This window comes from Lepidochelys olivacea, assembly GCF_965140295.1.
Source record: "Lepidochelys olivacea isolate rLepOli2 genome assembly, chromosome: 5".
Lineage (NCBI taxonomy): Eukaryota > Metazoa > Chordata > Testudines > Cheloniidae > Lepidochelys > Lepidochelys olivacea.
Window position 1 is genome coordinate 21,272,071 of NC_140415.1, and position 11,740 is coordinate 21,283,810.

The 11,740-nt window shown below is 46.7% G+C and overlaps 1 protein-coding gene across 2 annotated transcripts in view; it reads right to left on the minus strand.

Annotated features, from left to right (window-relative positions):
- Window positions 1-11,740, minus strand: part of ATP8B1 (ATPase phospholipid transporting 8B1) — a 142,922-nt gene that overhangs the window by 12,420 nt on the left and 118,762 nt on the right. For both annotated transcript variants that reach the window (XM_084628057.1, XM_084628056.1), the window contains 2 exons: window positions 10,889-11,180; window positions 10,353-10,576 (listed from right to left, as the gene is read on the minus strand). In XM_084628057.1, coding sequence (XP_084484183.1) covers window positions 10,353-10,576; window positions 10,889-11,180 — 516 coding nt within the window. The remainder of the gene's footprint in view (window positions 1-10,352; window positions 10,577-10,888; window positions 11,181-11,740) is intronic.

The window sequence follows — 11,740 nt, forward strand, 5'->3', positions numbered from 1 at the left end:
AGAATCATCAGCACTTCATGATGAATGGTGTTGCAAACAGATCCACCTCCAGGAGGCCTCAAGCCTGGCAAATGCTTTGAAAGACAAAGTTGCTGAGTTCCCACTCATTGTTCTGGTGGAAGTGCCTGCTCAGGGAATCTGCTACTGTATTTAACAGACCCAGCAGGTAGATCATTGAGTTACCTATATAGTGGGATAATGCACCATTTCCACAGTCTCAGTGATTCTGCACATAAGGATTGGGATCTTGATCCCCCAGGATGATTTGTACAGTACATTGCGACTCTGTTGTCTGACCCACAGGCCTCAAGGAGCGCTCCCATCGGTCTTCCCTCAGCTTGTGAGATCTGCTTTAAAACCTGGTACAGACCTTGCTGGCTCCGAGAGTGTCAGGGGCAGCTGTAATCCACATTGCTGGGGGCGGGGAGGGGGAACACTTGTGGTAGGTCTGGAAGGGTTTGAAACCTGGGTTCTTTAGCATAACGCAAGGAGGGAAGCCACAGACAACAATGGCTAAGGGCAGAAGGGCCTGGCTGCCCCAAGAAAGAATAGAGGGAACCCTCCCAAAAGCACAAATCTCTGCTAACGTAAATAAAAAAAGTAAAATAAAAACAAAACAACAAAAAGGAATAAAATAAAATACTGAGGCAGCTGAAAACTAGCAGTGGACACTACAATGCCCCATCTCGAACCAAGGTGGTTGAGAATAAACTGGAGCAATAGCATTGGTATGAGGATATACAGAGTACAGGCACAGACTCTATGCACTTTTCAAGGCTGAATCCCCCCTCTGGGAAAGAGCTGAGAAAGAAAACAAAGGAAATTAGCTGTTGCTACCAGCTAATCAAACATTCACAAACCTCTTAGGACACGAAAAATCCAATCCTGTTCTTAAAAAAGGTAAATTTTATTAGAAACAAAAAGGAACAAAATACATCTGGAACTGAGGCTTTTGCTAGATTTTAAAAGAGCAATTCCAAAAATTAAATACCAAGAATAGCTTTCTTGGAGTCCAGCTTAAAAGTTACAAGCAAACCAAAGCACACGGGGTTTAGCACAGAGGAGCTCCACAAGCCAAAATAAAGAAATAAACCTGATCACGTCTATTTAAACATTCCCTGTCCAATGATTTCTTTTACAAAAGTTCTAGTCTCCCATTGGCTCTTTTGGTCAGGTGCCCACTCCTTTTCTTTTACCTGTGGGCTTGTTAACCCTTTATAGGTAAAGCAAGCAGAAAACAGACACCAAAAGGGATTTTTACAGCTAACTGGCTGGCTGAGTGTCCATAAAAGGGAGCTACCCACCCCACTTCATTTATCACAGCACTGCTGACTAAATCTCTGATCAAGAGTTCAGGAGTGCGTGCATGTCTTACCATGGAGCGCACCCATGGTGACAATAACTCCAAGAAAAACAGATATTTAATTTGAGGAATTCTCCTACTGCTCCCTATTTCTTCTCCACATTAAGTTAATTTTCTTGCTTACAGTCATTTTGCTCTCCATCTTATTTCCCACAGAAGTCACTGTCTCCATTTTGTTAGTTTGCAAGTGGCTTCTATGAATATGACTTCATAGAAGATTGACTTCCTGAAGGGAATCACCAGCAGCTGTGAATGAGCTCCCTAAACTAAGATCCCAACAGTAAAAAGAATGCATATACATATGCACACAGAAATAAGAATGAGAGAGAGTGTTGTTGCTAAGTTCCCCCACACACACATGAGCTTACTGTTGTGAGAGTTTACCATGGCTTGACAGGATATAGATACTTAGCAGAAAGTGTTTGGGAAGGTTAACATAATTGAAAAATAAATGTGCTCATAAGAAGACTGCTGTACTCAGTGACTGTTGTATTCCCTTTCCTCCTACATCAGTACGATACCTATTAAGGGCCAGATCCTGCAGACCCTCACTCATGCAAATAGCAGTACTGACCTCCTGGAACTACTTGCCTGACTAAATCCCTGATTCTACAAGTTGATCCACTTGGGAAGAACAGCTTGTGGTCTTCCTTTGTAAGCTTTCTGGGGTAGGGGCCTTGTCTTAATATATACAGATTAGTTAAAGAGGAGGTTACTCACCCTGTGCAGTAACTGACTTTCTTCAAGATGAGCGTCCCCGTGGGTGCTCCACTCCACGTGTTGGTGCATCCCTTCACCTTCACTCAGAGATTTTTACAGCAGTACTCACACCAGCCACGCACGCGCAGAGCCTGCCCACCCGCTCTGAGTGCACCTTAATAGTACGCATGCGTGACTGGTCTCCTCAGTTCCTTCTCTACAATGCAGGCTCTGAAGTAGAGGGGAGGAGGGTGGGTAGTGGAGCACCCACAGGGACACTCATCTCGAAGAATGTCAGTTACTGCACAGGGTGAGTAACCTCCTCTTCGAGAGAGAGAGATGTCCCTGTGGGCGTTCCACTCTAGGTGACTGAAAAGCAGTGTATCTCAAGGAGGTAGGGACTTCAGATTTTGGTAGGAATGCAGTAGATAATACAACTCTGCTTAATCGTGTATCAGAGAGAGGTCCTTGAGTAAGGGTATAGTGTTTAACAAATGTGTGTTCAGAAGACCAAGTGGCCACTTTACAGATGTCAGCCAGGGGAACTTTGCATAGAAAGGCCACGGAGGTAGCCACAGATCTAGTGGAGTGAATTTTGATGCCGGCTGGAGGCGTCACTTTCTTTGTCTGATAGCACAGTCTGATACACTCAGAAATCCAGTTTGAAAGTCTCTGGATAGAAATAGGTGACCCTTTGGAATGCTCCATGATGGAGACAAAGAGTCTAGAAGAGTTCCTAAAGGGCTTGGTTCTATCCAAATAGAAGGATAAAGCCCTGCATTTGTCTAACGTATACATGGTGGATTCAAAAGAGTTTGCATGTGGTTTAGGAAAGAAAGTTGGTAGGTGTATCAGCTCATTGATTTGGAATGATGACTGCACCTTTGGAAGGAATTTGGGGTGTAATCGGAAGGTAACCTTGTCCTTAAAAAATAGTGTATACGGTGGGTCTACCATGGGAGCTGCTATTTCTCCTGCCAGTCTGGCGGAGGAGACTGCCACCAGGAATGCTGTTTTCATAGAGAGGTGTAAGAGGGAGCAAGTTGCTAGGGGCTCGAAAGGTTGAGTCAGGCAAGATAATACTAAGTGAAGGCCCCACGAAGGAGTAGGAGGTTTAATGTCCGGATATAGGGATTGGAGTCCTTTGAGAAAACACTTGGTGACTGGATGATCAAAAATAGAGGTATAGTCGATCTTGTCATGAAAAGTTGTAATAGCAGCTAAGTGGACTTTGATGGAGCTGAAAGATAGGCCCGATTGCTTGAGGTCTAATAGGTAGTCAAGTATGATCGGAAGAGGTGCAGAAGTTGGAAGAAGTTGTTTAGGTGAACATCAGTGTGTGAATCGCTTCCCCTTATGGAGGTAGGTGATGCGAGTAGATTGTGTTCTGCTGTGTAGGAGCACTCGTTGAACCTGCTCAGAGCATGCTAGTTCATTCTGGGAGAACCATGTAGGAACCAAGCTTTGAGGTGAAGCATGAACAGGTTGGGGTGAAGAAATCGTCCGTGTCGCTGTGATAGGAGGTTCGGATTTAGGGGCAACGGGATTGGTGGGTGGATTGATATTTTGGTGAGGAACGGAAACCACTGTTGTCTGGGCCATGACGGGGCAATCAGAATTACTGTGGTACGAACTATCTATATCTTTGTTAGAACTCTGTGGAGAACTGGTATTGGAGGAAAAGCATATAGCAAGTCCTGGTGCCATGGGAACATGAACGCATCTCCCTAGGAATGTTTCCCAGTCCTGCTCTGGAGCAAAATTCAGAACATTTTGTGTTCTTCGCAGTTGCGAAAAGGTCTATGGTTGGGTAGCCCCATATGCGGAATATGTTGTGGATGATTGTCTCATTTATCTCCCATTCGTGATCCCAGGAAAAGTGTCTGCTTAATTCGTTTGCTGTGGTATTCATAGCTCCAGGAAGATAGGCAGCTGATATCCGAATGTTGTTCGCAAGGCACCAATTCCAGAGCTTCATGGCTTCTGTGCAAAGCAAGTGAGAGCAAGCCGCTCCCTGCCTGTTTACATAGAACATGCAGACGATGTTGTCTGTCATTATCCGTACATGTTGGTTCCGGATTAATGGGAGGAAATGATAGCAGGCACTGCATATGGCTCAAAGTTCTAGGATGTTTATGTGCAGGGAGGATTCGGTTGAAGACCATAGCCCCTGGGCTCTGTGGTGGGACATGTGTACACCCCACCCTGTGAGGGATGCATCACTAGTCATTATGAGGGATGGAGCATCCTGAAGAAAGGGGACTCCAGACCAGAGATTGGAGGGAACTGTCCACCATAGGAGAGAGTCTTTGACTCTGAAAGATATGGATAGAGGCTTGTTTAGAGCATGCATATTCGGTCTGTAAACCATGACCAACTGAGCTTGGAAGCACCTCATGTATAGTCGTGTGTTTTGGACTATGAAAGTGCACGAGACCATGTGACCTAGTAGTTGTAGACAGTATCGAGCAGTGACCTGAAGACCGTTGTGGAGTTTCGTTGCCAATAATTTTATGGTGTTGAAGCGATTGGGTGGGAGAGATGCTATTCCTGTCCGGGAATCGAGGTATGTTCCTATGAACTCCAGGTGCTGGGTAGGAGATAATATGGATTTGTTTTTATTTGTAAGCCGAGGGATTGGAAAACAATCGACAGTGAGCTGTGTGAATTGAAGCTCTTCGTCGAACATTGAAGTTTTGAGGAGACAATCGTCAAGGTAAGGAAAAATTATGACTCCTTGTTTCCTGAGGTAGGCAGCGACTATGGCTAGGATCTTGGAAAAAACATGGAAGGCGGTGGATAGGCCGAAGGGTAGCACCCTGTACTGAAAATGTGTCAAGCTGTAAAACAAAGGAAACGTCTGTGGGCCGGATGTATAGTCACATGAAAATAGGCGTCCTGTAGGTCGAGGGCTGAAAACCAGTCACCCTGCTCAAGCGCTGGGATTATGGTGGTGTGGGTAACCATTTTGAACTTTTGCTTTTTGATAAATTTGTTGAGCTGCCTGAGGTCGAAGATCGGTTGCCATCCCCCGGTTTTCTTTTTTGTTAAGAAATAATGAGAACAAAACCCCTTCCCTCTGTGTCGTTTGGGCACAAGTTCCACTGCTCCCAATAGAAAGAGAGGTTGTACTTCTTGGATGAGCAGTTGCTCATGAGAGGGGTCCCTGAAGAGGCACGGGGAGGGTGGGGGAGTGGGTAGGAAGCAAGGATAAGAAAGGTATCGAATAGCCAGTTGTGACTACCTCTATAACCCACTTGTCGGTGGTAACGTTCTGCCTTTGATGGGAGAATGGTCACAGACGGTGTCCAAAAATAGGGACATGTGGTGTGAGCGCTGAAGTGGGAACATTGTTTTCTAAACCCTCAACCAAGGCTTCAAATCTGCTTATTAGTCGGAGGGGGTTGAGACGCCGAGGAATTGGGACAGTGATGCTGGTATCTGGGTCTCTAGCATTGTTGCTGTTGCTCATGTAATCTATGGAATTGCTGGGTATATGCAGGGTAGTGTGGATGCTGGTAGGATTTGTTGCAGAAGGGAAGATCTTCAATGGTATTCTGGACCTCTCGAGGAAAGGAAGAGGAGGATAGCCAGGAACCTTGGCGCATGACCACTGCTGGAGCAGTGTATCTTGCTGCAGTGTTGGCTGCATCGAGGGCGGCTTGAAGAGCGGTACATGAGATGATTTATCCCTTGGAAACTAGAGCTGTGAATTGTTGTTTCTTTTCTTCCAGAATGTCATCAATGAAGTCCATGAATTTGTTGTAATTTTTGTGGTCATATTTTGCCAGAACGGCAGTATAATTAGCAATGCGAAATTGTAACATGGAAGATGCATATACTTTACGTCCAAGCAGATCTAATCGCTTACTGTCCTTGTCGGATGGGGTGGAGTGGGGAAATTGGTGTTTTGTCTTTTGGTTGACTGCATCTACTCACAGCGAGTTTGGTGCTGGATGAGTGAAAAGGAATTCAGAGCGCTTGGAAGGGATGAAGTACTTGCGGTCCGCTCCTTTACAGGTAGGTAGGCTTGCAGCAGGGGTCTGCCAGATGGCCTTAGCAGGTTCCAAAAGGGCTGTGTTGATCGGTAAGGCAATCCTAGAAGAAGAAGAGGGCTGCAGGATGTCCGTTAACTCATGCTGCTGTTCAGGAACCTCCTCCAAGTTAATTCTTAACTGACTGGCAACTCTTTTCAAAAGGTCTTTACATTTTGAGAAATCATCAGAAGTTGTGGGGGGGGAAGTAAGGCTTCATCAGGCGTAACAACTGGGTCTACTGGGTTTGAGGCAGGTTGTGACTGATCCTGCAGTTGTGATGGTGCTGCCTGGTGTCTTACGTCAGTGGAAGGTTCGTCAGCGGCAGGTTCGTCAGCTGGCAGTGCTGGACAGGTGTCGTGGTTGGTAGAGGTGACATAGCAAGTGTGGGCTCAAGGATAAGATGCCCATGGGGCCCAATATTGCCACTGTGGTGGGGAAGGGCATAGGTGGTGCTATCCAGGAATTTACACACCACGGGGCAGGAGCCTGAGAGTAGGATGAGATAATTTTTCTATTACCTCTATTGATTGGGGTCTGAGGATGGGAGATTTGATATGGTGAAAATTCCCCCTGCAGTCCAGCTTCCTCATCACTGGAGGAAGGCTGTCCGGACCCTGACTGAGCATTTGGAGAGAAGTAGGCATTGAGTAGAGGTGACTGCAAGATAGGTGATACCAGCAGGTCTGTAAATTCACTCTGTAAATTGCAGTGCTGGAGCTCCTCTGTGAGGTGAGGGCTGCGCAAGAGGAATCTGCTGTGAAGAAAAGTTCCTCTGCACCAGTGTCCCAAGCATTGTTTCACTGCCGGCCAGCTCAGCGGGTGTCGGTGCCGGGAAAGCAACAACAGCCTGCGGGGGTGTCAGGCATGTCAGCATGTGTCGGCACTGCTTCCGTCATGGTGCCGAACAGTGCCATATGAGAGGCAGGCAACTGGAAGCCTGAAGCCTTGGCACCGGAGCTTCACAGTCCTGCCGCAGCCGCAGGCAGGTTTCACCTGGCGCCGGAGGAGCCTGGCATGTCACAAGTGCTGCGCCGGGGAAGCGCCGGGAGGGAGGTTGTAGACCTGCCCCTCGTCAGGTTTACATTTGAACGGCTGGGTCCCCTCCTCAACGTAGCGAAGTCGACCCAAGAACTGACCCAGAGGATCAAATTCATCAGGGCAGTGCTGGACTCCGTTCAGGCACAGACCCTCCTACCAAACTCCCATTTCCAAGCTATCACGGGCATCATTCAAGGCCTTCAGTGATTCCCGACTTTAACAGCAAGGGGATGCCCGAGTCTCCTCGGCCACATGGCTTCCTGTACATACGTGGCCTGGCACTCCAGGATCCGGTTCCAGCCATTACAAGTGTAGCTCACCTCAGTCTACAGCCCAGGGTGCAACAGCCTGAATTGGGTGATCAGTGTCTTGGAGCGGGTCCTCACCTCCCTCCACTGGTGGTTCGACCCCCGAGTGGTGTGCAGGGGTAGTCCCCTTCCACAGCCCCCATCCTTCCTTGTCCCTTGTCATGGATGCGTCAGCTACGGGGTGGGGAGCACATCTGGGGAACCTTCAGACTCAGGGCCTGTGGTCTCGGGCCGAGCTCTCCCTCCATATCAACATCAGGGAGCTGATGGCGGTACGCCTTGTTTGCCAAACCTTTCAGGCACAACTGCAATGTTGCTGTGTGGTGGTTTTCACGGACAACACCATGGCCATGTTCTACATCAACAAGCAAGGGGGGGCCCTTTCGTCCCCTTTCTGCCAGGAAGCCATTTGGCTGTGGGAATTCTGCATAGCCCGCTCCGTTCACCTGGTCACATCCTTTCTTCCTAGGATCCAGAACATGCTGGCAGACCGCCTCAGCAGGTCCTTCCACTCACAGAAGTGGTCTCTCTGACTAGATGTAGTCCACCCCATCTTCCAAAGGTGGGGGTTTCCCCAGGTCGACCTGTTCGCCACCCACAGCAACAGGAAGAGCCAGCGTTCTGTTCCTTCCAGGGTTGCAGCCCAGGCTCCCTCACGGATGCATTCCTGCTTCCTTGGTCTAGTCACCTGCTCTATGCCTTTCCTCTGTTCCCTCTTGTGCACAAAGTCCTGCTCAAGATCCACAGTGACGGGGCGAGAGTGATTCTGGTAGCTCCAGTGTGGCCTTGCCAGCACTGGTACACCATGCTGCTAGAGTTGCTGGTGGATGATCCAGTCATGTTGCCTCTTCTCCCCGACCAGCTAACTCAGAACCTCAGTCGCCTCTGTCATCCTGACCTATGGTCCCTCCACCTCACGGCTTGGAAGCTGCATGGCTGAACCCCACGGAGCTTCTGTGTTTGGACCCAGTAAGAAAGGTCCTGCTGGGCAGCAGGAAGCCACGTACCTGGCAAAGTGGAAAAGGTTTTCATATTGGTGTGACCAGAGCCACACACCCCCCGCTCCAAGCTCTGGTGCCCCTCATTTTGGAGTACCTCTTGCACCTGACACAACAAGGCCTGGCGGCGTCCTCCATGAGGATTCACCTTGCTGCCATCTCAGCCTTCCACCCGGGCGCGTCTGGCCACTCTGTCTTTGCCAACCTAATGGTTGGTCGCTTTCTCAAGACTGTCTCTATCCTCAGATCTGGCAGCCTATCCCTACATGGGACCTTAACCTGATCCTTTCAAGGCTCATGGGGCCCCTCTTCGAACCGCTGGCCACATGCTCCCTCCTGTATCTTTCCTGGAAGACAGCTTTCCTGGTCGCCATTACGTCAGCAAGATGCGTCTCCGAGCTGAAGGCCCTCACCTCGGAACCGCCTTACACGGTCTTCCACAGGGATAAGGTTCAATGCAGACTGCACCCAGCCTTTCTCCCCAAGGTGGTGTTGGCCTTTCACACCAGCCAGGACATTTTCCTGCCTGTCTTTTACCCGAAACCTCATGCTGCATTCCCTCAATGTCCACAGAGCCCTAGTTTCCTACATAGAGCGCACCAAGCCATTCAGGAAATCGACCCAGCTATTCGTTGCGGTGGTGGACTGGATGAAAGGCCTCCCGGTCTCCTCTCAAGGAATATCCTCCTGGATCACATCCTTCATCCACACTTGCTATGAGCAGGCCAGGGTGCCGACCCTAGCTCTTACTGCGCACTCCACTAGGGCCCAAGCCTCATCAGCGGCATTCCTGGTCCAGTATGCAGGGCAGTGACTTGGTTCTCGGTGCATACCTTTGCCTTGCACTACACCATCATCCGGCATGGCTTTCGGTAGAGCAGTGCTACAATCAACATTCCTTAACTCTGACCCCACCACCTAGGTAAAGCTTGGGAGTCACCTAATTGGAATCGATATGAGCAAGCACTCGAAGGAGAAAAAACAGATACTCACCTTTGTAACTGTTGTTCTTCGAGATGTGTTGCTCATATCTATTCCAAACCTGCCCCCCTTCCCCTCTGTTGGAGTAACCGGCAGGAAGGAACTGAAGGAGCACTGGGTCAGCAGGGTCATATGTTGAGCACCATGGAGATGCCACTCTAGGGGACTCCACAGCTGACCTGACGGATGCTGATAGGGGAAAATCTTTCTAATGGCTGTGCACGCGGTGTGCACCTAATTGGAATGGATATGAGCAACACATCTCGCAGAACAACAAAGGTGAGTAACCGTTTTTTCCACAGTAATAGCTTTTTCAACAGTTCTGGCTACTAACATGCATTCCCAAGCTATTAATTGTTTAGAAAAATAGAACCAAAATTCTCTAAAGTCTGGGACAAAAATATCTTATTAGATAAAACTTGCAAAGCCCAAGTTGTGCTGCAGCTAGTTGACCCTTCCGGGCCTTTTAAAGAGGGTAGAGGGGATGGGGTATTTCACAAATAACTAAACTGAGAGACTGAGATTACCAGACGACGTGGTGGGAGAGAAACAACGTTCATGGTTCAGTCATGCTATTGATTTCCAGCTTTATGTTGTAACAGCCAAGTGTACATGGAATTCTTATTATTTACTATATCCATATTTTTTTCTGCACACATGATAAACTACTTTGATGAGAAAAAAGTTAAATTAGCGAAGATTAAGATACCAATAGCACTATAGCTGGAGGTTAACAGCTTTCCAAGGCATGAGTAATAGAGTAAGTATGAATTCCACCACAGTGATACGAAAGGCTCAAACATGAAAGGCTGCTTCCTTTAATGCTGTTCACTTAAATTACATCATCACTTAATACGTTGGTCTCCATTATTTTGTTTTGGCAAAAAGTAAGTTTATCTAGTTCATGTTAGAAAAGCCCTTCTCTTACCTGGGCAGAATAGCCATTGAAGAACGAGTACCAGAAGTGTACTAGCGTAAATGCAAAGTTTTTGTAGAAGAAATATCGTAGGAACTTGCACATCCTTATATAGGACCATCGGCCATGAACTAATAGTAATCTTTGCAGGTATCTGAATTGTCCAAAAGAATAGTCACTCGACATGACTGCTTGCATGCCTTCTTGTCCACTAATTCCAACACCAATATGAGCAGCTACATTAAATAAAAAAACAAAAAGAAAGAGCACCACGTTGAATAAGCAAGGTTTTATTAAAACAAGATATATTATTCAACAAATAAAGATGCACAGTAACGCTCCAGCTTATAGAATCATTTAACAATTCCCATTCTCTACTGTAAATTTCTCCGGACCCAAATTATTCTTTATGTATCTAAACAGCTACTTCAATTATTAAAAAGACTGCTTGAACTTGGGGAAAATAGCACTTTCTAATAAAGTGATGCAAGACCTTCAAAAGCAAAAACAAAAAACAAATAGCCAGTGAAGTTTTATAGATGACTTACTTTTGATCATGTTTACATCATTGGCACCATCCCCAATAGCCAAAGTTATAGCTTTCTTATATTTCTTCACCAGCTCCACCACCATGGCCTTCTGTTTGGGAGTTACGCGGCAGCAGATCACAGCACTGCACTCGCATGCCAAGTCTACAAAGTTTCTTTGTTGCTGTTCTTTGTTAACATCAGCTCTCCTTTTACTCTGACTTTGCTTTTCTCTCTCTTCCGCTGTTCTGGGAAATTTCAGTTTTAGAAGTTTCTTCTTCTTCTTCTTCTTCTTTTCTAAAAGGATTTCATTCTGGATAATCAAAGAGAAAGTAATTATTGTCCTTTCTTCGCTATTTAAAGATAGAGTGTTCTAAGGACTGCTCTCATAACATTTTTAAAGTCTGAAATACCTTGACTCTCAGCTGCATTATGTGCACTTTTGTAATACCACCCGAATAAAACTTCTCTGAAGAAAAAGGGGACAGTGAATGTGGTAGGTTTTGGTAGAACTTCTTATATTGTAATACGTCTTGCAGAAACTAATGGAAAAAATCCTTTTTCTATCTTCAGCCAATTCGTTTTGAAGAATAATATTAGTTTCTGTGGTATAAAGGTGGTTTTTTTTGCGGGGGGTGGGGGGGGGGGGATGGAAAATGTGATCACCCGGAACACCAAGCTGTCATCATCAAATGCAGTGATTTGTACTGGTGAAGTTACTAAAAATTCTGAGCTCCCTCTGAAGCCTAATATTAGCAAGACAGTGAAGCTCATCATTTCAGGTATAACCTTTGGGTTTTGATTTATGTTATCCAGTTGAGACACAGATTTATACATGGATTAATAGTCACTTCTAAACCGAATAATTTTAGA